A 25980-nucleotide genomic window follows, 5' to 3' on the forward strand; every position below is an offset into this window, starting at 1 on the left:
TCTTGGGTAGAAAGCCTTTGCGTAATGCACCGTAAAGAATTGTTGGCATTATTGATGGTGGTGCACTGGCGTCGAGGGCGACGTCGACGCATCCTGGCGCATGTGCGCGTATAATTTACGCATAAAATGCACCCGGGAGCTACCGTGATAATTCTTTGGGAATTTCGTCATCGTGTTTCTATATCGAATTATGAGGAGGATCATTACGTAGACACTCCCTATTTGGAGTAATTCGATCGTTTGGGATCAGAGATCGCAAGATACGATTTCGTATGTCCCAGTTACGATTCTGTGGTGATCCATATGAAAAAAAAATTTCGCTGATAACCTTGATTTATATAAAAGGATATATTTTACAAAAAAAAATAATTGTGGCTTAACAATATTTGATATGAATATAATAGCTGATTTTCGCGATATTTTTGTTTTGGAAGTGAATGTCGGATTTCGAAAATTTAGTACGTGCTAGGATTGCGCGAGTTCGAAAATGACCTAATGTCCCAAGAACGGGTGGCGTGGGTTTCGGCGACTGGGTTGGAATAGATCGCAGGATCTATAGGAGTGTTTTGGAGGATCGCTTAAAATGTATACGATTGTCTCGCGTGCACTGGTTACAGCAAATATTACGCAAGAAAAAAAAAGAAGCGGATCGAACCCAACCCCATTCAGTGAAAACCCTGAAATTATCCAGATCAACCAGATCGATATCGATTCGTGGATCGTCATGTTTCGTCCACGATAAAATAAAATGATTCCCGTGCATTACCGTAATCACGATCTTATTAACTCGATCCTGAATGCAGATATACATGGTGTGCCAATCGAAAGGAGTCTTTAAGAATTTGTCTCAAGGTCGCGATACGTGTCACCCAAGTGTACAAAACCCTTTATAAGAGCTTATCCAGACAACCTGACTTCTTAAACTACCACAAGTCTAAATGCATAAATACATAAGTACCCGATAACTGCCTGAACTGAAAGTACTTTCCGCTCTCAGCTGCTTAACTTGCTCCTGTCTCGCGGAAATTCTTTTTTTTTCAAAAATAATCACGTCAAGATCGATCGAACCCAACACCCACTGTTAGGATCCGGTTACCCACACGGATGTCCAAGTCAGCCGCAATCCACTTGCGTAACGTCCAAGAGACATCGTAACCATGATCTATCTCAAGAAATAAGTACAGTCTTATTGAAAAACTTAGTAAAATCCAAATACAGAAAAAAATCGAAAATTATCATCATAAGAGAATCGCACTTTACAAGGTGCAAGTACACAAAAAAAGTCCCAAGACCCAGACTTCCCTCGGACGCAGTGTCGCAAATTGTAAACGCCTTGCAGAATACGATCGGTACGCTGAGGTTGCCGTAAAAGGCAAAAGAACACGAAGACATAAGCCTTATCGACACTCGGCAAAACACACGTACAGCACCACCTTTCGCCGCTCGAATCACAGAGCGAGATCTCGATCGTGCGTTTCGAAAAAGTCAAAATTATCGAACTCGGCGTGAATTCGACTGACCAATCCGAAAAGTTAAACCAATAGACTTGGATACCGAAGTTAAGAGCTCAATACGGCACGCGTCTTTGTTCGATCGAAACGTGCCGGAGCGTCGAGACGTCACACGTCACTTTTATAATTGTTCCTTTCACTCCGTCAGTCAAGCATGGGAGGTGTGGTTTACTATTGGCTATTAAACTCTCAGTACGGACTTATCTATGCTTCCTTTAATTGACTCATAGCTTAAGGTCAAGGACACCATTATCTTAACAAAATTCAACAATTTTAATTCATTCGATAAGCTGTGTTTTTTTTTTGGAAATTTTTCTTGCGGGACATTCGTCACGAATTTTAGTCGATTTTTATCGTTTTTAGGACAAGTGTCCATTCGACGAAATTTTTTCATAAATCAATACGGACCTTGGTATTATGAATAAGCAAAGTGGGTCTCGGATCTAGGAAGGTAAGGAAAGTACCCTTTTCACTTGCAAATGAAAAATTCGTAACGATCGATCCTCGTGTTAGCCGTCATCGGCATTGTGTAGAATTTACACGGAGCGAAGGGAAGCACGACTTGCATATAAATCACGGATTCGATTGTAATTATAAAGCGTTTGGAGTATCGATCAGGCGATGTATCAAAGTGTACCAAAAAGTTTCACTTTTAATTTCTTTTGCTTCTAGGATATTACCCAGTAGGCTTTTGCTGAATGTCCTATCATGAGCGGCCACGATTGCGTCATCGGTAATGGAAACCCAACAGATTGGGCGGACAACGCATATACACTATGGTGAATTGGACAAAAAAATGGTACGATTTAAAACGGATCCTTATTTTGCTGGAGTATAATAATAAAGAGCTTTGGCGTTATATACGGTTCTTTTCGATAATCACAAATAAATGGTCGGTAATAACTTATTATTGATTGCTGCTCTCAATTCTGTTTCGAGATGGTATAATGAATTTACCATGCAGCGGATGCACATTGGGTTGAGAATATATATATATATACACGTGTGTATTATGAAATCTATAAATTCATTTACTCCAGGTGCAGGGCTGCCAACGCACTCATGCTAAAATAATGAAGAAGATTTAATTGGAATATCCAATCTACACATACATATTAATTTAAGAAATTTATGAGGTGTCGATGGCGATCTACATGAATTTACAAGCTGCTATCTGATCTTTCGGAAGGACCTAATTGACTTTTAAAGAATATATTGATTTTATTGATTCCTATCGAAATTTCTTCATTGACGAGAGCCTTCGTGTCCCGTTTGATCCTCTTGCTCCAGAACGTCAAGAGTCTTAACTGCCGGCAAATTGAAAACGAGTCCTGGCGTTACGTAAATGCGATCTAGTTCTGTAAAAGGATTCCTTATACAACAAGATCGATAATGTCCGAAAGACTAACAATTAAGTTATTACAATCGAGAGTAAACTGCGACTATAGAGATTTGCGATTATTGCGAAAGAAAAGTGCAAGAGGCGAGCCAGGGTCTGGTTAATATTCATCATCGAAATTTGGGATAACCAATCATTCGAGTCAGCAGCCCCATCGGATCGTTGAGCCAAGTGCAAATTTTAAAGATGGAGCGAACGACCCAGTTCTGGCCGGACATGGTTGGCCCTTGTCTGGAGGGGTCGCCCTCCACCACGCCGCGACGCCACGACGCCTCGAGTATCCTCAGCCGACGTGGGGAAGGAGACGCCCCTCTTGTTCACCACGTGAGCATATAAGCAACGCTGTGCCACTCACGGGATACAGTCTCACTACCCTCCTTTGCTCCACGTTACTCAGGTTAGCCAAACGCTTTAGACAAAAAAAAAGAGAAGCCGTCGAGGATGAAAAACAATCAAAATTTTGTAAAAAAGAAAAATTCGAAAATGTCAATTTCGAGATAACGTTAGCTGGAAAATTATTAGTGTAGAAACTCAAAAAAAAAGTATTTTTGCAGAAAATATACAACGTCGCAAAGGACATTAATTGCACATTCTGGACTGTGTGTATGGTTAAAAAAATGGAGAAAAAATTTAAAAAATTTGTCAAAACATATTTTTACTTCAGCTGCGCGTATAAAATTAGACCGAGTATGCGTGTAAACGCGATCGAAAGTAACAGCAGCATTTCTTAACGGTCCTGTCCAATGTCCCGAGGCGTAACAACTAGAAGTATAGTCGAGGCCGTCACATATTAATGCAAATTCAGACTCACTTGAAAGTTTAAGTTTTGAGGAACTCTCAAGTTCACTTCGTTTAACGTTAGACTAACGCTTTCATCCGAATGATATTAATTCCAGTGTATTAGCCGGATTTAGCCATGCGATCGTTTCACGACATTGGAGCAGCTTAAACCTCCTGTAGAAATTACCATCGTCAACCGCAGCAACTCAGGAAACTTTAATACTAAGCTTATTCCACTCAAAGTTATTCTCGCTTTCGAGTGTTACCAACACTTGACAATGTGCTTTCCCGAAATTTCCAGAACGTTCCAGCCACTTACATGACGTTCCCCACCGATCGGCTTCGGCCTTTTGGGAACTCGTTGCATTTTCCTGATAACCTAAATTCATTTATTTCACAGAATGAAGTTTTTTCCGGTGGTAGCAGCCCTGCTGCACGTTGTCCTCTCCGGTCACGTAGCAGTGAGATTGCCTTACCTGAATCCTGCAGGAGTGACGTACGTAGACAGTTACGCAGGACATTCAGCACCCTTGGGTTACGCAGCTGCACCAGCACTGCAGCACGCACCTGCACCACTGGCCTACGGAGCTCATCTTCAATATGCAGCCCCAGCAGCAATTCCTGCGAGATTGGAAGCTCAGCACGTTGGCTACGCAACTGCCCAAGTGCCAGCTGTAGCCGCTGTCCCCGTAGTCAAGCATGTGCCAACTGTCTCCCACGTGCCAGTAACAAGGATCCAAGCTCAGCACGCAGTCCTTCAGAAGCAGCTGGACGTTGTAAAGCCTGCAGTGTCCACCCGCAAAGTTGAGGTAACTAAAGGACCATCCCAGACCTTATCCCGAATTGCAGAATCTCTTAATCAATGCAAATGAAAATGCAGGTCCGTCGTCCAGCTATCCAGAAGCAATTCTACGATATCGAGGAACGTGTTATCATCAGACCAGCTGGTTCCGCCCTGGTTGAACTGGATGAGCCAACTTCGAAACTGCAAAGAGGACCAGCCGTGATCCAGCCTCTTGCAGACGCTGCACCAATTTCCGTGACTCCTGTACCAGACTCTCATCAAGTGATTCCTGCTGGCGCCATCTCTCACGCACCCCTGGCCCAGGGTCTGGTCCCCGTTGTTGCCCATGCTCCCGTCCACGTGACCCCAGCACCGGTCTACGTTGCCTCTTCCACCCACGAGCCATCTCACGTCTCTTCGACCCCCGCACCCAGCTTCGAGGACGAGTCCATTGTCGTTGAGAATCCCAACTTCCGCAGCATCGAGCAACAGACTGAAGCTCACAGGCAGCAGGAGCAAAGCTACAACGAGCACATCAATACCCCCCGTGCTTCTCAGGTATCCTTGCGATAATATATCACTGATCGCTATCAAATTTTAGAAAGAAAAAGAAACGCATATCCTGTAGCCAAGGAAAAGGTTTACTGGTTCAATGTAACCGGACGTATATACGTCCTTGCAGATACGGACCTATGACCGTTACTGATCGAGACAAAAGACATCGCGGTATTGACCTTTAAATATCTATTACAGAGCTAACATAGGTAACACTGTTCCCCGTCACATTTTTACGTAATAGTACAGAGACCGTGTTAACGTTAGAAATACACTACTGGTTCCTCGTAATTTCAAATAGATCAGTGGAAAAAAATTTATTGAATTAAAGGCGAATGCCAAGATCGCATCGGAGCCACGAGTCTACGCTCACTCGAACGGCGCTGCGCCCCTGGAAGCTGCAGCCCGTCTGGCAGCTCACGACCCTGCCCCAGCGGTAGTCGCCAGCGTTAGAAACAGCCCCGAGGAAAGCCACTCCAACCAGCACAAACTTATTGAACTGCTTACTGCTCGTGGAGGAGTCGCTGAGGTACAATTTGAGTCTTAAACAAAATTCTATTGTGATTTCATCGTTTTTATCAGTTACGTCTAGTACGTCAAAAAATGTAAATTCGAATTCCAGGTCGGATTTGGTCGCGAGGGACCCGCCTCCCGTGTAGGAGATGCTGGCCACGTTCGTGCCCGCGTCCTCTCCGCCACTGCTGCTCCTGAATTCGCAGAAGCTGCCGGCGAACGCGTGTCCACCCGTCGTGTTGTTGTAAGCCGACCCATCGAGACCCTCCAGGAATTCGACGTTGTCGAACCAGCTACAAAAGTTGAGAGGGTCTCTGTTCAAGAGCCCACTCTTATCAAGACTGCCCACCTAGAACACGTGCAAGTTCATGGTTCTGTTCCTGTAGTAGGCAAAGCCCTTGCACCAGCTGTCGCTCACGCTTCTGTTCCAGTCTACCAAAAGACCCTCTCCCCAGCTTACGATTACTACCATCATTGATTGTAAGAGGATTTATTGGAAACCGTGAACCTTGACCTTTGTTAACTACTTTCTCGAATGAAGAATCATTGAACTCGCCGTAGGTCACGGGATGTACATAATCATACACGCTTGTCGATTGATCAATAAAAGGAATTAAACATATTTTTTTTTAAATTCGTAATTTTTGAAAACGCTGTAAACTGGCTTACAGACAATTTCAATTAGGGAGTAATGAATTTTTTGTAAATGTTCGAATTATTCGTTTATATTATGGTGAACTCCAATTCGTAATATTTTTATGTCTTTTTTTATGGCAATCTGCATCCGTGTAGAATGTATTGGTTTCAACTAATTATGCACACGCACGAAGAAAAGCGACTAAAATCTGGGACAAGGTCGATAATTATGTCAGACTTGTAGTCGGTTTATGTCCTATTAAAAATATGCCTTTCACTCAAGTTATTTTAAGGTAAAAACGCACTGCGCTGAAATAGGTATTAATATATCGAATACCGCAAGAATTGAGTTTCAAAATGAAATAATGACGTCTATAAAAAAATATCAAGTACTTTGTAAAAGTAACAGAAGACCCCGAGACCTCGATTGATTCTTTAAATAAAAAAAAAACTCTAACCTATCAAAGATCTTAATTATAAAGTACACAATTTTTTAAAAATATACTTGCAGCATGCACCCGTTAGATCATCGGCTGCACAAACTTTCCCACAAGTTTAGAACTTGGTAAACTCGTACTTGTAGACTTTGAGGTCTGTCCCCGTAGTGACTAAGACAGTGCTGCTGCCTGCGGTAAGAAACGGAAATTCTCCTATTTGAAAGCGAATCGTGATTACCGCATAGAGTAACATACCGACACAGATACAACGTTGATTACAATTACCATAAAAAAATCGGTATCAGCTGTGAAAAAAATAAATAAATATAAATCAATTTAAGTAAAGACGTAAAAACACTAGACATTTTCGACGACTGTCAGTTCCTCTGTCTACATGGGAGAAAGCGGAACTGACAAAGCTACCCGGTTTACCCCATTCGCAGTAAAACCTTAAACGGTCTGAACCCCTATAAAGCAGAAACTTCAGACCTTTACCAGGATATGAAAACGTTGCTAGGGACAGACTCTATTGCTTTCGAATATTGCTGTTAAGCAAAAAAGGTATATCTACGGAAACGTGAGGGGAAATGAAAATGAATCGCTCTGAATATACACGGAATCCAAGGGAGATATCGAAGAAAAAATTACCGTATAAATATTTGACATTTATCCGAAAAAAGTACCACGTGCATCATATTAGAAATCGATAACTCATACGAACGATCAAAGAGAAGTGGCACTTCCTTGGTCAAGAGACAAGGATAACCAGTGCCTATAGCGAACACCTTAGCCAGTCCTAAGGTCACAACATTGACCTGGTTAACAAGACTCATAAACGTACCTTCATCTCGTACGATTCGCTCGAAACGGAAGAGCGAAAGGAGGAAGTGATTGCGATAAAGGTATACCTATATAGATATTCTGGATGAAGCCAGTCACGAGGAAACGACCTCGATCGTCCTTGGTGCCAAAGATTACATATATTTTTATATAAAGTTACATCAAGGGAATAATTATCGATTCGACGCAGAGTCGCAGCTGTGATTTATATCCATTTAAAAAATATTTAATTCGTTCTCTTGACGTTCGCCGGTGTGAAATGCAATACTGGTAATCGCGCAAACCGGAAAACGGGCTTGGATTAGCACTTGTGCAAGTGCGAAAGCACGTTGGTTCGCGCGACAGGAGCTACTTGACACGCGGCACGTGAACTGACCTTTATTTAAAGTCAGCAGCCAGCTCAAATTCACGCGGCATCGTCATTTCACTGAGTTACGATCGATTTACATAAGACTTACAAATCGTTTCGTTCTTTCGCTACCTCATGAAATTCTGACCTAACGAGAGTCGCTGCTTCGATGATTTTCAATGATCAAATACAGAAACTCCTTAAAATCGGATCGATCGACATTTAATAACTAACTTAACTATCGATTGACTAGAATTAAGAACGACTAGTGTTTGCATATTACGTCTACAAGTATCAAACCGAAATCGGTCCTCGAGATTTGCTTCGTTGAATCGTGAGTCGCGGGTAATAAAAGTAAAAGTGAATATTCATACAAAATTTATTGCTAGACTATTTTTTTTATGTACGAAAAATGCGTCCAAGCTGTTTCACTGTCATTAACGTCAAACTTGATGTAACTTTATGCCTTTGAGAAAAGTTCGGATCGAGCAAACCACTCGAGGCAGTAGTCCACTAAAGGTCAAGTTCTAGATAAAGGATGAGGGTAAACTTGAGGATGAGCCTCGTTTGGGAAGCTTCGATCTTCTATAGGGAAATGGCAGGAGGCTTCGTCGGCGGATCAGCAACTTTCAGCCAGGAAATTCCAACCGTCAGACTTGCTCGGGATCGTTCAGGGTTTTGCGTAGTGGCATCCTTGACTGAGTTTACAAAGGTTAGCGCCCTCGTCTCCTGTCACGCACTAACGTCTACCATCTACCGTCTACCGAGAACCACGAGGGTCGTCGGAAGGTCCAGCAGGTTCCCTGGGTTGCTGGTCAACGTGGGACTTCACGTTTAACCTCAAGCTTCGCCTCGAGTATCGAGCCGCTCTCGTATATAAGGAAACACAGTCACGGAACGTGCATTCAGTTAGACGCACACGCGAAACTCTATTCACGAATTCTTAGAGCTGAGGTTCAAAGGTGAGTGTTGTGAGACTTTACAATAAAATATATATACATATATATATATATATGTATATACGACAATCGGCTTAATTAAGTTTGTGCACCGTGACCATTTTGATTTGTGTTAATTATCCTAAAAACGAGCCCTCGGGATTTTTAATGTGTTCAACGGTTTGTGTGATATGTCGAAATTTTTTGGATTTTACAATTTTCGAAAACGTATAATAAAACGAAATTTTTCATTCGATACTCTTTTCACTGAGTTCATGAATTAAGAAAGTGCGATGAGTCGTGTCTGGAATGTAAATTATGAGTGCATTGAGTAACACGTACGCAATTTTGCATTTGCGTGCAAGTATCTCAGTTATTTACGATTTACTGTAATTATTAATAGGTATACGAAGATACTAATGGCTAATTCATTTTAAGTAGTCATCAAAAGCATTACGTGTGTACGATCTCAGATGTTTATTTTAAAAATTATTTTCAACGTAAGGCTGATGATTTAAAATGTCTTTCGATGAAGTAAGGAGCCGAGACAGTTCTGCCAATAAAGTGGGACTAATAAACGAAAATATAGAATTCACGTAAATTCTGAAAATCAGACTCATTTCAGAAATGACAATGAAGGTGATCGCCTTACTTGGATTGCTGGGCCTGTGCGCTGCAGCTCCTCAATTCCTAGCTCATCCGGAAACACCCTACGCCCATCCTGCAGTCCTCATCAATTCAGCCATGGAGAACGCTCTGCCTAACGAACTGAAAAATTCCTTCTACGAAAATCCAAGGATCGCTGCTGGTCTTGCGAAGGAGTCCTGGTTCGCTAATAAGGAAATGCAGGTGAGATTGAGGTTTGCATGAAGAATTGAAAAAGAATTTCGATCAATAAATTAAAATATTCTCACAGGTGATCGATCGCGAGGCTGAGAAGATTCCACGTGAGAAGATCTACGACGTTCTTCATAACGCCGGACTGGCACGTAGAAGATGAACCATTACGAAGGACAAATCCTAGAAGAAAATGAATTAAATTTTGTCTCGCAATGTTGCAAAAATATTTTTTCAATTTTTGTCATCTACATAAATCATACAACTATAGCAAACGTATAGAAGAGTGAATGAAAGATATTTATTTGTAACGAATGATGAATGTCAAAAATATTCCAATTGGAATTGCGTGCCTATACTAGATATAGTAAATGTTGTTTTTATTTAGCTAAGAGTTATACTTAATTCCAGATAATAATGTTTTTCAAAGAAAAAACATTTTTGTTACATCTCATAACCCTGTACACCTGCGTATAAACGTCGGTCTAAGGACTCGGACTGAACTTCATGTATATTTCAAGTTATAAATACAGCAAGCTCATTCGTAAAAATGGAAATGTGTTTTTTTCCAAGTCAGCTTAAAGGAAACACAATTGCCCCATAAGCAGTGACAAAGTAAGCGTATGTAAATTCAACTGAAAAATCCCATAGAGATATTCCAGGGTTCCGAAAGTGCGACACGAGGAGCACCTTGCACGAAGGCAATCAGATTTACTACAGTGTACAGCGTGACGTATATCGCCAGGCGACATTCACATTCTCCCATTCTCCGTCCTCCGTTTTCCAGACTCCGACCAACCTGCATGAGAAACTTTGAGCTGTGGTCTGGAAACTAACCTGAAACATTGTTCTACCTAGTGAAACGTCTTGTATGCCTTGTTACAAAGCCTAGCTCTACTATCGACTGTAACTAGACTTACAAACCAGCAAGGTTTCTGGGAAAATAATCGTTCAGAGAAACCGTTCTGAGATAATATCAAGACTACGGAAAGCAGCCACCCCTGAGCTACCGAGCAAGCTCAGTCAATAGCGGAATTAATTATTGCGCATCAGAGCATCGAATTTCTCAAGGGATAGCCAGTGGACGTAATCAGGTAGCATAGGGATATTTCAGACTACGGTAAAACGATCTATATTCGAGAGACGAAGTTCTTCGTCTGCCCTGAGGATAATCTCGAATTAGATCAAAGATATATGTATACGGTCAGGTACGTAACTGGTTATGACTACATAGACACGGGCATGTTTCGAATAAAGCAAGAAGTCGCGCGGCCGAGCACTTTGGCGAGAGTGCACTTCCCTGTATCTGGTGCATCTGCATCTCATTGCACTAAGAAGGAAAGTAAACAGGGGACTGGATCCCGCTGTCTTGTAGAAGGAAGTACGCGTTGTAATCTTTGATGGATGGAAGCCAATGGTGCCGAGGGAACAGTCGTGTTCAAGATCTCCACCAGATTCGATCTCTTGGGATGACTGGCTGGCGGCACGAGGACGACCGAGGATCGTGGGAAGCTGGATGGAAGATGCAGGGCATGCATCGATAGCCGGGAAATTGATCAGTGAAATCTGGGATCTAATGCGTAGCGAGGATGGATTGGTTAGAGAGTGTACAGGGTGTTTACTTTGTATGGAGGAAATTTGGGTACTTTGAAAGGAGTCTGTATCCTGTTGGATATTTATGGGATGCGTACGCCATTTGAATATCTAACAAGGGAACTACTTGCTAATATAGAGATTCTCCGGGTATCGAGAACAGTCTCCGATCTGTGTTAGTCTAAGGTTGCTTTATGGGTGATGCCCTTTGTGGAATTAGTGAGAGGCCTGTGACGCATTAGTCGCCGGTTCTACAGATGGCCGTTTTACTCTGACTGATTAAGCCTGACACAGGCACATCCTATTGAGTATTGAGAAAGAAAAGAATTAGCATATTGCGTTATAAAAATTACTTTTACTCTTCTTCTATGATCGAATCGATCTGGAGTGAGAGTAAAAATTATGAAAATTCATTTTTCATCCTTATTTAGTACCTAGATTTACTTTAGCCTGAATAGCGACAGTTTTCTATTACCGAAGTAGCTCGCAATGCTTCACCCGTACGTTAGAACGTCTTTGGATTCATTGGCAATGGTATCTCCATATCGAATAAATAGAAATTCGAGCACTCGTGGGGATGCACTATAAATGCGAATGGCGAACGTTATATCCCGGCAGATTCACATTCCGTGCTCGATCGGGAAGACGAGTCCGAGGAGTGCTCGATCCTTCGATCCTCCCGATCACCGATCATTGAGTTTGCCAGTCATCGACTTATCGAACGATCCCGACCGGCTGCGAAAGGATCCACAGCGGGTTAGTGCATCCGTGTCACGAGGACGATTCCAAGATACCAAGAGCACTGAGCGTACCCATAAAGGTCAATCACACCGAGTGCTCGGATAGTTTCTTCGTTCTATACAAAGGAGTATAACAGTGTTTAAACCGCACGGCATTCACCCTGCTATAACATTATCGTGCTAGACGTTAGAACTTTGCGTGTTTTTCAACAATTCTTCTTCCTCGTATTTCAACGTTATTTCCACTGAATATGCTGCTTGTTCTTGCCTCATTGCTCCTGGCGGTGGCAGCTGAGTCGGTAAGTGGTCTTGATATCTGAAAAACGAAAAATATAAATGAACTGATTCACACAAAAAAAAATCAAAATACCTACGCTATGCTGTTTAATCATATACAGGGTTCGTCAATTTTTGTTTTTCTTCAAACGATCATTCTTTCACAAATTTTAGTATTGATCTTCTGCGGTTTTATTGTCGAGATACAGTTTTCTACTTTATCCACAATTTTTGTACGTATCATCCATCCCACTCGTCACTCGAAAGGTTCGTGGGTAGGGGGACGTAATTTAGTATAGAATGTCCAAATGATTTATCTAGACGCATCGAGTTGCGGGAGCCGAGCGGTCGATGTATTGCGCAAGTGGTGTGAAATGAAGCACCAGCTGCATTATCTATCGGACTGCAACTTGCAGAAAGGTTGCACAATATTTTTAGAAATGTAGAACACGTAGAGATCCACTTTCTATCCTCGCGATTCTCCTGTTCGTTACGCTTCCATTAGCCGTATCGAATCTATTGAAATTATAGTTATTTTTAATAATATTGCATGCGTACCCATAAATTTATTAAAAATTTATTTTCTCATTGTAGCCTTTGACCCAGCAAAGATATGAAGATACAGAATATGGAAGCCAGTATCCTGGAGCAGCATCCAACAAGGACAAAGGTACTTTGGAAAATTTAGGATTACTTGATTCCGAGGTTGCTGATGAATTGAATGGTAAAGGTTGGCAGGGCGTGGTGCCTGGGATCCCTGAGAAGGACTATCCGAATTTGAATAAAGTACCGGAAACGTCATTTACCTGTGAAGGTAAAATAGCTGGAGGATATTACGCAGATGTCGAAACACGATGCCAGGTATTAAATCAATATACTGATAAAGCGTACGAAAAATTTGATTGGTTCAAAAATTTTGAATTAAATTTTTTTTTCATTTTTAGGTATTTCACGTCTGCAACACAGGGGGCGTAAAAAGCTCGTTCCTGTGTCCCGGTGGGAGTATATTCAATCAAAAATATTTCGTGTGCGATTGGTGGTACGACTTTGAGTGCGACGACGCGACTGAACTTTATTATTTGAATGCAAGAAATAATCGTGGAAACGAACGTAGTCGTCCGGAGTCGCAACATCCGGAACATGATTATTCATCGAACGATGGCCATCAGAATTCTTCTGTATCCTATAATGGTAGAAGCAGGACCCTGAACGAGGGCTTCGATTTGTCACTGGCCGGAACTGGCGAGGGTGCTTCTGGTTATACTAGGGATAAAGAAATTCATGGTGATCAAAGTAACGTTAGGAATATTGAACGCAATGAAAATCGTCCGAGCGGAAACTACAACATGAAGGATCCCGGTCAACAGATTTCAAATAATTCCGGACAGGATGTTGGCAGGCTTGAGGAAAGATGGAAAAATCGAGATAAGACCAACGAGAATAGGGAATCCCATGAGAATCATTCGGTCCAGGGAGATTACGATCGGAGTATATACCATTCGAGACGCAAGGACGAAAGTTTGGACGGTTACGAGGAGAGTCCTTCTATTCGGAGGATATTTAGCTCACAGAATGATAGAAACAGTCGGCTCAATGATGGCGCGCGTAGAGATCATTTTGATCTTAATGAAGACAGGAGAAACTTTGAAAAGGGGGAATATCTGACACCGGGAAACGACCAAAGTTTGTTTAACGAAAGGTCTAAGGGGGATATGAATTTTGATAAGGGATACGATAAAAATAATGATCATAATAGTAATCGTTTTTCAAGTATACAAGTAATTAATCATTTTCGTAATACAGTACGAAATCATGATCGAAATGGCTTTTTTGTCAATGGGCCAAGATCACAGGGAGAAAACGATTCCGGTAATGAACGAGGAATTTCGTTTTTTCGTGAAAAATTTGATAAGTCCTATCAGCAAAATAATCATCCGATACCTGGTCACGTAAAGAAGACGTCTGGTGGGCGAAATATAATTGAGAATGAAAATCATTTTGGAGAAAGATCATCGAGACCTGGGATAAGGTATCTGTATCCGAATGAAAACGAGGATAGATACGAAATAAATGGTTTTCCAAAAAATAATTATTCGGATAATAACGTAAATCATTTATCGGAATCATCCAGAGATTATCGTAAAAAACAATGTGAATCCAGTAACAATATACCACCTGAACTTCGACAGGATCCATCAAAGTCTATTTTGACTCCTGATAACAGCCATAGGCAAAATGCAGGCAGAACAGTTCAAAGGGTAACCGGTGGTTTACAGGGTGGAATTGGCAATGGGTATCCAGGATCTAACAGGGAGTTGCCTGGTTCCAATGCAATAGCCGGTACTATTGCTCCTGTCCTTCCCGTGGAATCGCAGGACGTTCCTAATGATCGAGTTAAAGGAACGGGTTCATTGAATTTCAATGGTCATTATCCCAGTAATGAATATCCATCAGGACCCCCGAGACAGGAGACGGGATCTCCAGGATTCGGTTTAAATGCGAATAATGGATACCCTGGTATTAGGCCGAATCCGAACACGAATGGAATACTCACTGGGCAAGGACGAACGTCCTTAGTAACTAAGACTCCCTCAGGAACTACTAGTCCTGGTGAAATCACTAGTATCAGTACAGGGTACGGTAATGGCGTAGCTAGCACAACTGATAACTTTAACGAACATGGAGACTATAAGGGTGGTTTACAAAGGGATGAAACTCATGGTTCTACAAGCAACCTTCCTCCCTTTGGAAAACGAAATTGGATTCAACATAATCAAGGATACCTTCCATCGGACTCAGCGAGAAATGAAGACAATGAAAAATTTGTAAAAGATATTAAAAATGTACAGAATAATTTTGGAAAATTTAATTGTAGAAACGGTCATGTAAATGAATTTGAAAATATCGATTATCTGCCTCCTAAGATTTCTGGTAACGAGAGAGAGGAAAGACATATGGAAGATCGTACGAGGTATCTTCCAGCGTTATAATTAAATAAATTAAATTAAATTTTACATATATTATTTAATGTGTTTAATAGACCTAGGAATTCAATAAACTTTATATTACATCTAACGTGTATATATTTTATTGAATAATAAAAATATAGCGATAAACGGAAAGAAAAGAAACGACGGATCGTTTATCTAACCAATGACGATTAACGCATTAACGATTAAGAAAAGTCTGGCACGATTCGGGTCGAGATAGGCGTGGCTCGTGCATAACACGCTATGTCAATTACAGCATCTTTACGTATGCAGAACAGTAGTAACAGACAATCAGAATGCACGCAATAAGCAAAAGAAGCGTAGCGTCTCTCTCATAGTTACATCCTACGTCTATAATGAAACCCGAGAACAATTGCATGCTACTTGCTTCATTAAGAAAAGAACGGCAGCCTCTCATAGTTTCTTTTGTTTTCTACAACCCTCCTATTTCCGAGACGCCGTATGTAAATTTCGCATGGACTCAAGAAAAACACTAAATTGCATATTATTTTGCATTGGGCTATTCAAAAAAATAATTATCATTTTTCTCGAGCCCTCGTTGATTTAACAAAAGTACGATAGTCGAAAATAATTAATGAAATTTTGAAAGACAAAAATGGCCAACAGGAGCCAACAGTCGAGAAAGTTGACGAGCAAGTAACTAAGGACTAGAGTCAATTTGGCACGCCCTATAACTCGGTGCACTTTGCGACTCTACGAAGAGCGGACATGCTTCGCAGATTTGTCTTCATTTGCGAAAACGAGGTGGTGTGGAAATCTTCGTAAATCATCTGGCAGAGAGGAAACTTGGTATACAGAAGCGTTCGTAGGAATACGTAAGAGGGTCTCTACGGAGGAAGGGGAGTAGTTAGAAGGAGAGAGTAGGAGAGGCTAAATGCAGCCAGGGTAATCATTAAAAGCGTAATATGGGATAGTTACATGATCCCCACGCAACGTCACGGACCCTACGGATCTCGTAAACTGTGCCAGTACCGTAGACGTTAATAATTCAGTATATATCGTGAATAATAAAAAAGATGATAAACGAATTCGAAATGATAAAAAAGGTTAATTAGTTGAAGCTACTGAAAATTATGAAAATTGGGATTTTATTGATCATTAAAGTCATTTTGCATTTAACTGAAGAGACTATAAATGATGGCATTAGATATACCTGGTAGCATTTTCTGAATGGAATCAGTGACCTATATAATGTCGAATTTTATATGCGAATACCGTTTGATGTAGGCAACTAACTTTCATAAGAGCAATCATTGAGTGACGAGAATCTCGCTGCATAGCCGCGATTAGAGAAATCATAGGATGATACAATAACGTTGTTAGGTACATTTCATCAGATTTCGTAACAGCCGCTAATGATTATATGTACCTATCAAGAAAATACCCTGCGGCGCGATTTTCGTTCTTGTACACAAAATTATCATTGTACCGTGTGTAACAATGATTTTAGGTTAGACGATTGGACGAACTATACATGTCATTTTGATCTACACTATAGTAAAAGATGCATTCACTTTAAAAAATCATTGCAATTCATTCACGTTTGCTTTATGATTTGACCGTATCATTCACGTCGCTTAAATTTTTATGATGGATCGGTCGCTGACACATCTACGTACTCAATCTTCAGTGAATCGGGTCACGGATTACAATGTCGACTATGAAGAAGATGGCCTCCTCTTCTTGATTACATCATTAATTGCCGAATACAGATCACTTTCGCCAGCCTCTATTCCAAAGGCTACCGCGAGGAGTCTAAATTATTTTCTTTTTTTTCCACTGGTGGGGAAGAATCGTTTAAAACCTTACGGACTTGGTCCCCAGAAAGAGATCGTATATAAAGGAGATGATTTTTGAGAAGAACATCAAACATCAGCTAGCATCTTTCGGTAAAGCAAATAGTTTTAACCAGACCACAATGGCCTTCAAGTGCGCTGTCGTAATCCTGTCTGCCATTTCCGTCATTCAGGTGGGTTCGCCATAAGATTGAGAATATTTAAGAAAAATTTTAATTTCGTTGGGCCTTTCTTTGGTGAATATGTGAATTAGTCGTATAACCCACAGTGTGATCCTACGGGATCATCCAGTACTTTATAATCAATGCTTGCACCTCCTGATATTCTCCACAGGCGCAAAACGGATATCCAAGGGATAATCCAGCGAGACAGCTGGATTACAGCCAGGGTTACGCTAATAATCTTCTCAGAGATAACGAGGAGATGTCCGGTGGTGAGATACCCGGTGAACCCGGCAAGGACTACCCGACCTTCTACGAAGTCCCGGAAACTCGTTTCGATTGCCAACAGCAACAATATCCTGGATATTACGCAGACACGGAAGCTCAGTGTCAGGCTTTCCACATATGTCAAAATGGTGGACGTAAGGACTCCTTCCTCTGTCCCAACGGCACACTTTTCAATCAGGAGCGACTGGTCTGCGAATGGTGGAACCAGGTCGACTGTTCTCAGGCTCAGAGTTTCTATTCCATTAACGAGATCATCGTCAAGGCGATGGAGGAGGCTGAAAGGTAATACGAAAATTGTGATTTACTAAAGATATTTTGAGAGGGAAAATAAATTTGTATTTTTTATCTCACCTTTCCAGACAAGCCGCTGAGAGAAGAGCTTCTGGATACCGTTATGACTCTGCCGGTAATCCGAATGGTCATCGTGGGGTTGGTAGCACTGCTCGTCCCCAGAATGAATTCGACATCATATCCGTAGAGACACCCGCCATTCGCAACCCCGTCGCATCCAAATTCTCTCAACACGGATCCCCACGTCCGGTTAATCCATTTAACTCAGATCGTCCTGTTCCTAAAAAAATCACAGCTCGTCCCCTTAATCCTGTTTATGGAGTCCCGGAAGTTCCTCAGGGTACCCAAGGACCTGCCTTCAACAAGCAAAGCGGCATTGCCCTTCCGGATAACAGCCAAATCACCGCTGCGAATTTTCGAAACCAGCCTAGTGGCCATCAAGAAATTGAAGAAATAAACCGCGAGTATCTTCCCGCTTAAATTTGAAAATCGGCACAACCAATTTTCCGACAACTAATCTCTTGACTTTTCAATGTATCACTAATTATTTATTCTCAACCGGCTACTGATGTGTACACGCAGTCTTGTATATATGCTTTATTGTATATTAATTTATTCACACAAATGAATAGTGGATCTCAGCGCTCAATAAAGACAACAAAAATTTTATGCAATTTACATATTTTGTCTCTGATTAAAACGTAGTGCAACTTTTTATTTCGCTCAAGGAAAATAGATGCAACGCGGAAAACACGTTTCCCGGTTATGTGAATATCATTTATGTGTAGCTATCATCTTCATGCGTGTTAGAAACATTGTCATTATCAAGTGTCATAGTTATAAATAATGAATATTGCAAATAGATACGTAAACGGAAGAACGAGAATGATCCCATGTGTTATTTTATGCAAGTTTCTTGATCGAGTCTTATCAAGTTCCATTTTTTAATTCGTTATCACTATCAGAGTAAATGTCAATATCGAATCACAACAACCGTTAGACGAGTAACCAGATCTGAATTGAGTAGTAGTTTGGATTGATCGTCATTAGAATCATTTGTCCGCGCCAGTTCGATAAAGGATCACAATGACGGATTGACATTAAAAAACGTTTTTTTAAAAACCAAATCAAATTAAAAAAATCTCAAGATATCGTGCAATAAAGATGGATATAATTTTAAGTGAAAAAAAAACTGCACGTGGAAATTGTAAAATCGCATAAGTTCTTATCAACCATATCATAGCAAAAGTGTCTGACAATTCTATTGTAAATCTCAAAAAGATACAGTAACTTGCCGAAGATCTGTCCTCAAGGTTTACAGCGAGTTCCGATAACGGTGAAAAGTAAAAAGTGATCTTAACGCTTAGCACAATATTTGCCCTGAGTAATCTTCCTAGTCGAGAGATCAGCGAAGGACAAGTAAACTATTGTCGTTACGCAATTGTGAAATAGAATGGAGAATAGAAAAAATGGAAAGCAAAAAATTTAATTCGAACGATTTATAACAATAGACAACAACTTTATGTACTATTGGATGTACAATAAAGTGACTTTTTTGCCTTTACCCAAAAATTCCTTCGCCCACGTGTCACCTACGGGAGGATAAAATTTTGTGAATTTTTCTACCTGTCAGGATCCCACGTATGACGCAATCCCCGATCAACCCATGACGCATTATTGAACCCTTTATGGGTTCGTTACGATTGGGTCGTCGCGAAGCTTATTATAACGTTATGTCATGCCATTTGCAATTGCACAATGTGTATATGTATATTATGTACCATGGTAATTATAAGAGCGGCCTTGTCGACTCTTCCTACGACAGTGACAATGATATCCTCGGGAGATACGTCACTGGCAGCCGGGATAAGTAATCATAATTTTCTAGGATGGCCAAGCAGGAATTGCCGTGACGATGTAAAACTGGCAAGAACCAAAGATCGCCTATTGTGCCCCCGCCTCCTGCGTCCCAAGGAGCGGCCGCATTCTGCGTAACGGGTGCGCTTTAGCAGCCAGTGCATTTATCTGGCCCCTGAATTGCACTTAATATCGCAATCGCATAGTTATCAGAATAGTGCGTTGTTGGCCTAGGCCTAGTGCAGTACAGAAATGGAGCAGCGAACTATGTCAGGTACGAATACGCAACCTAACATTCGATCGGCAATCGACGTCTCGGCATTCGCGTTCACCGATTCGTGCGAAACTGCAACCGCGAAAGATCCACCTGTCATCCGATTCTTGGCGATCCGTCGTGTCCGCGCACAATGAAGATAAAAATACGTGACAGTGCACTCTCCGAAAATGGAACGAATCGACCTGAAAAAAAAAATTCGACAAATAAATATGACAATAGTCGACAATATTTTTTGGAGATTAAAGGGGGATAAATAGAAAAAAATAAAATTTTTTTTTAAGAAAAAAAAAAACCAACTTTGTATCTAATAAATATTGGAAATTGATAATAAATATTGGAATCTACAATAAGAAGACCCTTTTGCAAGCAGACTGTTATTGGCATGACACGTGGGACGTTCGAAGTGTTTTTTGCATTGCGCATTTCAAAAATTTTATTCCCAACATGTCAGTGCCATTGTCACCAACTGAGCCAGATCTCGTTCTATCCATAATTTAAGAAAATTTGATAAATAAACTTGATAGGATAACATCAGCCTGGAGCATTTATACGCGTCATAGACAAGACCTTGATTTACGGCTCCGGTGTGTCAGTGGGTATTACGGCCAGTGCCGAGGAACGTGATGCACCAGTATCCTTATCGTGTCTCCACAATGACATATGACGATCCGAGTAGATCAGACTGATTAATTGAAACTAACAGATAAGAGTCCTTCGACGTTGGATTTACCTATTGCAGATGATCGATCTCCCAGAAGCCTCAATTTCACTTTAATTCCCACAGCAATCAAGCAGGAGTTCGAGGGGTTCCTGAGGACCTTCGAGAAGGACCAAGATCTGGTGGTACAGGATGCCGAAGAGGAGCCAGGATCAAAAATCGGCGACAACTACATGTCCATTGTGCTGAGGACAAAGATCATTGGAAAATATGGCAATGGGAAACGTAAGTGGCTCGTTACAGTCTCGTCACGCTAAGTAGCTAATGACTAAATGGACTTGGCAATGCAGCATACGAGAAATCCTTCATGACCAAATGGATCCCGCGTCACAGGCCAATCGCAAGTTTCGTAAGGAACGAAGAATTTTTTCACAACGAAGCACACGTTTACCAGAAGTTACTTCCGCATCTTGGTCCCATAGCACCCCAGTGCATTTACGCTGATCCAGAGAGGATAATAATGGAGGACTTGAAGTCGCGAGGTTACGTCGTTAACGAGAGACGTAATTTATTGGATCTGGAACATTGTACAGCGGTAGTCAAGGTACGAGATATAATTATTTTTTAAAAATCATTACTCACCCTCTTCTGTCTTTCCACAGACATTGGCATCCCTGCACGCCAGGTCCCTGGCCCTGAAGATCAGTGACCCCCAAAGATTCAAAAGCCTGATGAGTCCCTTGAAGGAAGCTGTCTTTCCTCAGGATTCACGTCCGGCCGTAGGCTCGTCCATTGCCTTTAGTTTGAATTATGCAATTAAAATTCTGGAATCGATCGAGCCAAAGACAGACGAGCTGACGGCGGGTATAGAACTGGTGAAACGTTACATCGAGAATACGTACGACGTGATGCGTGAATTGTTGCTGGCTCGGAATGACAAATACGACGTAATGTCCCACGGCGACGCCTGGAACAACAATATCTTGTTTAAGCACGACGCAGCCGGAAGAGTGACGGACGTGAAGTTGCTCGACTTCCAAATCGTGCGTCACACCTCCGCAGCCATAGACTTCCTTTACTTCGTGTATTCCAGTGCGCAGGCTGAAGTCATCCACGAGAGTTTCGACGATCTCGTGGAAATTTATCATCGTCAGTTCATTTACGAATTGCGTCGGCTCCACGTACCTGAAACTAATATTTCGGACTTGACTACGGACTGGTTTAACAGTGAATTACAAAAATATTCTGTATACGGAATACTCACCGGATATTGGATAGTAAACGCTGTACTCGCCGACGAGAGCGACGCTATTGATATGGACAGTCTCACTGTGGAACAAATGGAAGGGATAGGTAGAATCGAACCACCAATTCGTCCGATAATCATGGAGAGAATGAAGCACATAACGTTGCACTATCAACGACGGTTCAGTTAGGGAAGATTGTCAAAATCTTATCGAGATACCTTCGCATGTAGTACAAATTAATAAAAATCAATTATCACGTGACAAGACAATTCGAAAACGTTAATAAATTACCAATGGTCAAAATGACCTTACTGTAATATTTTGTCGAACACATTTTTTTTCGTCGATATACATAATTTTTTATATGGTACGCAATGTGGAGCTTTATTCGAAAGCTCATTCCCAATGGAAAGCACATTATCAAAAATCAATTTTCTGGGATTTTTGAAAAAATCAAAATATATGACTGGGTACTTGAGTCATTTTTTTTCTCTTTTTTCCCCTTTCTACGAATACTCTCTGGACAAGATAACCAGGCGATAAGTAGGAGAGTCTTTTAGAAGGTTAGAGAATGTAGGGGCGGGCATAGTAACAGTGGGAGAAAGACACTCTTAGTACATAAACGACCTACAGCACGAAGATCGTGCTCACTCCGCTGCGGAGCTCGGGAAGACCCGTTGGTCATTATGTCTATTGTTACAGCATATACTCAATTTCAGATCCACGTGAAATCGATAGAGTACTGATGTTTAGTAATAATAGAAATTGTAGCCGGAGAATCTGCAGGGTCGTAGAAGCACAAAAATAATATCTGCTTGGTGTCAAGAGCCAGGATACTTGGTCACAATGGAGAGCAGCGAAATATATATATATATATATATATATATATATATATATATATATATATATATTGAGCAAGGTTTCTCACGTATATTAAATTAATCTAAGCCGCCAGTAAACTCGTGGAATGACGAAGAAGGTTGCCCGCGGATTTGCGACTGATTTCTTTTTTTCCACTTTTTTTGTCGTTGCCAAGAACGCAGCCTTCGTCACTTTCGTAAGACGTGGATATTAGCCGTATTCGATGCGCGCTTCTCGAAGCACAGCAAAGCGAGTATTTTCACTTATTATTCGTAATAGGTATATTCATTAAACACGTATACAATGCTTAGTCGTTATACGTTTTCCTAGAGTTTTTACAGGTATCAATTCAAATTCCCCGCGCATAAGACACATTCACAGCATGCATAATACTCATTCCCGGAAATTGAATTTTTCCTCTGCCAAATAGCTAATGAGTAACAGCCACACCTTCGTAATGATATTTATTTAATTCAAGAGTAATATACAAGGGGTGTAAATAAAACTATATTCGTAGCAGAACTTAATAGCCTGCAATGGACTAGCGTTACATCGAAGTATGTGCATATAACTTCGGCCGAAGACGCAAGCACGAAAGTTACGCAAGCTTCCGCGATTCGTGAAGTAATTTTCCTGGACAATTATAATCGGCGGAGATGTGACCCCTGCGGTCGCCGCACAGATGTGTATCGGAGATACGCCAAGTGACTCCCTCGCTTTAGGAATAGGAGGAACAAGAAGAAACAGAGGAGGCAGAGCCGAGAATGAAAAGAATCGAAATGAATTAAATGGGATGCTGGAAGACTCGTATGAAGTCATTCGAAGAAAGTTTACGTAAGACGCAATAGTCGCGCCGGCGTAATCGTCCGAGTAATCGTGCAGGTAATCGTCAGACTTGAACTACATTTCGAATTGCATAGAGTCGGAAAGCCATAGGAGAGAACAGATGCGCATCCACTGCCGTGAAAGCAGTCCTACCTCGAGGTGCAGTATCGAGAGCGTGGATCGTTTTAAAAACCATATATACTCCACGATGGTACCAAATGATAATTCCTGATAGGAAATAAAAGTGCGGGTACACTTAATCGAGCCTCGGGTATTACAAAACGACGAGATCGTTAGTACAGAAAGTTTTACTTGCGAAACTCCCCCGAGCTACGGTGGCGCCATCTAACCGAATTCAACGTCACCTTGATCTTTCGACGGGAGCTAAGAGGTCACGTGGTCGGATCCATCAGCTGCGAATCTTGCTGATGTTTATTTGATGGACGGAACATTTTTTTTCACGTTTTTTACTCGAGCATTGCGACTCGTGTGGTTTATATACAGTGTGAATATTGTGAACTGCATCTCAGGCTCGTACGCATACATATTTATGGGCAACTCTAGGAAATTATCGACGAAGGTAAACGCGCGTAACAGAACACTCGGAGCTTATCCGAGATTACTATCCGTCACGATTCGCGGGATGGGTGTACATACAAGAAATGTGAAGATATTTCCTCACGCAACGAACATGATTATCGGCATTACACGTGCGTCACGTATGAATGATGTATTGCTCGGTGCTTGTAAGGGCTTTCGTTGGCAGCTCGTGAGTCTTGCCCTTTGTATAAATTTTTTTTGCCAATTTTTTAAGCACCGTCAATCCAGGATGTAATATTTGTATATAAAAAAAATTTTGAAAAAATCAAATATTTTGATTGTAAAAATAAAGCTTGTTTAGACCAGAGGATAATGCGATTGCGCAATGAATTTTTTTTATGTTGAATAATCACGTAGTATCTGCACATGACGCAAGGGTAGATTTGCTTACGAGAATCATGTACGATGTGTATTAATAGGTTGATAGTTCTCTGACCGCCAGAAGAAAGACGTGAGGTCAGTAAAGTCATCCACTATAGGTCCGTATGTAGAATGGTAATGATTCTCTCGCAGGTGTAACACATAGGGAGATGGATACCGTCAATAAATCTCAAGGATTATAAAATCATCGAACGTTCACGATCTTCCAATCAACATTGATGCTTGTCGAGATTTTCTGTATATATATGTATACCTAACGAAAGATCTTTTATTAGTACTCCCACATAGTCAATTTAATCTTTGAATGATTCTAACGAGAATCCTCGTATCCGAATGACTTTTCCGTATCGATCCTTCACTTCTTGAATGCTTCCGGCTGATGCTTCACCTCCGTAACGTAGCCGCCACCTCGGCTCTGTTTATAGTGTAAATTTTTACGGGCGTAATTTTTCTTTTTTCGGCGATTTCCCTTTCGGCTTCTTCCTTGTATTTGTTCGGTCTTACGAATATAAATGCTGCCTCGATCTTCTGCCGTGAGAGAAAGCGATACAGATATGGCGGGACGGAAATCCGTGCGCTCGTGTTCTCGTGTTTCGTCGTGACTTCAAAAGGAGGCGAGGAGTTCCGCGACGATATCGCATCCAGGATATCGAGAGTCATCGGGGAGAGTCAGTCGATCTCGTAAAATCAATGTTGCCACTGTGGAAAGAAATAAGATGAATATCCGGATTGTTAAGGGGCGAACGGAAACGATTCGTGAGAGCTTTAGATATTATCGCTGTCAGGAAATCTCTTGAAGCCCCGTGGAACTCTAGGTGAACTTTGCTTAGGTTCATCTCAATCAAAAAGGCATTTTCTCAGAAAATCAAAAGATCAAAGCCTGGATGCATGGTATCCACCGAGTCATCGATAAATGATTGTAGGTATATTTTTAATGAATTTAAAAACAGTCGAAGACCTGAAAGTAAAATACAGTCGATGCAGGATAAATTCGACGGAAACTTAAAAATGAATGATTGTGGATATATATTTTTATTTAGTGGCATAGAATTTTTTCTCGTTAGATTTCCAATCAGGAAATTCCAGACCCGATAACAGCATTGGATATACTGGTGGATAAACCGTTTTAATTGAAATGGGTAAACAAGGAGCTGTCTGTAAATCAATTCTTCTTTCAGTACCTTTTTCAAGAGTTTTACTTCACTAGCTTTATTTATACGATCCACTTACAGGGTCTCTACGTTCTGGACCGCCGTTAAATTGCATCCCGAAAATCTCGATCCCTCCATTTCCCGGTTCATTGAACACTGAATTGGCCTTCGCGTGATTTACTAGTAAGAATGGACTGAATTGCAAGACAGTGTATAAAAATTTATATGACGAAACTCACAAGAATCCTTTATTATTCGTGGATCATAGTCGAAGGTCTCATGCATGTTCATTTGATGTCATCCGGGATATTCTGTCGTTCGTACGAAGTACGCCTTTAATTCAAAGGGCAATTAAGATCTCTTTATTAATCCGTGATGTCATCCAAGC

The 25980-nt window shown here is 41.2% G+C and overlaps 5 protein-coding genes and 2 long non-coding RNA genes across 9 annotated transcripts; 5 read left to right on the plus strand and 2 right to left on the minus strand.

Annotated features, from left to right (window-relative positions):
* The first annotated feature begins 3275 nt into the window (after positions 1 to 3275).
* LOC107263213 lies at positions 3276 to 6639 on the plus strand. Its single transcript, XM_015730148.2, has 5 exons — positions 3276 to 3307; positions 4091 to 4499; positions 4571 to 5032; positions 5361 to 5558; positions 5652 to 6639. Exons 2-5 carry the CDS (start codon positions 4092 to 4094, stop codon positions 6018 to 6020), a joined length of 1437 nt encoding a protein of 478 aa, XP_015585634.1. The 5' UTR covers positions 3276 to 3307; position 4091; the 3' UTR covers positions 6021 to 6639.
* A 1984-nt stretch (positions 6640 to 8623) lies between these two features.
* On the plus strand, positions 8624 to 10123 carry LOC107263215. Of its 2 annotated transcripts, none has more exons than XM_015730150.2 (3): positions 8624 to 8766; positions 9368 to 9591; positions 9659 to 10123. In XM_015730150.2, exons 2-3 carry the CDS (start codon positions 9370 to 9372, stop codon positions 9740 to 9742), a joined length of 306 nt encoding a protein of 101 aa, XP_015585636.1. In that variant the 5' UTR covers positions 8624 to 8766; positions 9368 to 9369; the 3' UTR covers positions 9743 to 10123. The 2 variants fall into 2 exon arrangements, with proteins under 2 accessions (XP_015585636.1, XP_015585637.1); XM_015730151.2 differs by having other exon boundaries at positions 8701 to 8766; positions 9357 to 9591.
* Positions 10124 to 11854: 1731 nt separating this feature from the next.
* Positions 11855 to 16065, plus strand: LOC107263207 (GATA zinc finger domain-containing protein 14-like). The gene is made up of 3 exons (XM_015730143.2): positions 11855 to 12211; positions 12783 to 13049; positions 13133 to 16065. The coding sequence occupies exons 1-3, from the start codon at positions 12164 to 12166 to the stop codon at positions 15176 to 15178; spliced, it is 2361 nt and encodes a 786-aa protein (XP_015585629.1). The 5' UTR covers positions 11855 to 12163; the 3' UTR covers positions 15179 to 16065.
* A 244-nt stretch (positions 16066 to 16309) lies between these two features.
* Positions 16310 to 18413, plus strand: LOC107263229. Its single transcript, XM_015730178.2, has 3 exons — positions 16310 to 17168; positions 17329 to 17726; positions 17804 to 18413. Exons 1-3 carry the CDS (start codon positions 17046 to 17048, stop codon positions 18213 to 18215), a joined length of 933 nt encoding a protein of 310 aa, XP_015585664.1. The 5' UTR covers positions 16310 to 17045; the 3' UTR covers positions 18216 to 18413.
* LOC112493742 lies at positions 17581 to 19830 on the minus strand. Its single transcript, XR_003058413.1, has 3 exons — positions 19517 to 19830; positions 17796 to 18015; positions 17581 to 17719 (listed from the first exon to the last, which is right to left on the minus strand). It is a non-coding gene; the product is annotated as an uncharacterized LOC112493742 (long non-coding RNA).
* LOC107263228 lies at positions 18828 to 22256 on the plus strand. Of its 2 annotated transcripts, none has more exons than XM_025080607.1 (4): positions 18828 to 19078; positions 20654 to 20812; positions 20878 to 21131; positions 21190 to 22256. In XM_025080607.1, exons 2-4 carry the CDS (start codon positions 20761 to 20763, stop codon positions 21961 to 21963), a joined length of 1080 nt encoding a protein of 359 aa, XP_024936375.1. In that variant the 5' UTR covers positions 18828 to 19078; positions 20654 to 20760; the 3' UTR covers positions 21964 to 22256. The 2 variants fall into 2 exon arrangements, with proteins under 2 accessions (XP_024936375.1, XP_015585662.1); XM_015730176.2 differs by lacking the exon at positions 18828 to 19078 and adding an exon at positions 19704 to 19866.
* Positions 22257 to 23086: 830 nt separating this feature from the next.
* Positions 23087 to 25756, minus strand: LOC112493741. Its single transcript, XR_003058412.1, has 2 exons — positions 25672 to 25756; positions 23087 to 25596 (listed from the first exon to the last, which is right to left on the minus strand). It is a non-coding gene; the product is annotated as an uncharacterized LOC112493741 (long non-coding RNA).
* Positions 25757 to 25980: the final 224 nt, after the last annotated feature.

Source organism: Cephus cinctus, unplaced genomic scaffold, assembly GCF_000341935.2.
Source record: "Cephus cinctus unplaced genomic scaffold, Ccin1 Ccin1_scaffold0143, whole genome shotgun sequence".
Lineage (NCBI taxonomy): Eukaryota > Metazoa > Arthropoda > Insecta > Hymenoptera > Cephidae > Cephus > Cephus cinctus.

Coding starts and splice junctions, on each gene's coding strand:
- LOC107263213 (XM_015730148.2), top strand. CDS start 4,092: ATGAAGTTTTTTCCGGTGGTAGCAGCCCTGCTGCACGTTGTCCTCTCC. Junction 4,500..4,570: donor TGTCCACCCGCAAAGTTGAG/GTAACTAAAGGA, acceptor ATGAAAATGCAG/GTCCGTCGTCCAGCTATCCA. Junction 5,033..5,360: donor ATACCCCCCGTGCTTCTCAG/GTATCCTTGCGA, acceptor ATTGAATTAAAG/GCGAATGCCAAGATCGCATC.
- LOC107263215 (XM_015730150.2), top strand. CDS start 9,370: ATGACAATGAAGGTGATCGCCTTACTTGGATTGCTGGGCCTGTGCGCT. Junction 9,592..9,658: donor TCGCTAATAAGGAAATGCAG/GTGAGATTGAGG, acceptor ATATTCTCACAG/GTGATCGATCGCGAGGCTGA.
- LOC107263207 (XM_015730143.2), top strand. CDS start 12,164: ATGCTGCTTGTTCTTGCCTCATTGCTCCTGGCGGTGGCAGCTGAGTCG. Junction 12,212..12,782: donor TGGCGGTGGCAGCTGAGTCG/GTAAGTGGTCTT, acceptor TTCTCATTGTAG/CCTTTGACCCAGCAAAGATA. Junction 13,050..13,132: donor ATGTCGAAACACGATGCCAG/GTATTAAATCAA, acceptor TTTCATTTTTAG/GTATTTCACGTCTGCAACAC.
- LOC107263229 (XM_015730178.2), top strand. CDS start 17,046: ATGATTTTTGAGAAGAACATCAAACATCAGCTAGCATCTTTCGGTAAA. Junction 17,169..17,328: donor CTGCCATTTCCGTCATTCAG/GTGGGTTCGCCA, acceptor TATTCTCCACAG/GCGCAAAACGGATATCCAAG. Junction 17,727..17,803: donor GCGATGGAGGAGGCTGAAAG/GTAATACGAAAA, acceptor TCACCTTTCCAG/ACAAGCCGCTGAGAGAAGAG.
- LOC107263228 (XM_015730176.2), top strand. CDS start 19,845: ATGGAGCAGCGAACTATGTCAG. Junction 19,867..20,653: donor GGAGCAGCGAACTATGTCAG/GTACGAATACGC, acceptor TAATTCCCACAG/CAATCAAGCAGGAGTTCGAG. Junction 20,813..20,877: donor AAAATATGGCAATGGGAAAC/GTAAGTGGCTCG, acceptor TTGGCAATGCAG/CATACGAGAAATCCTTCATG.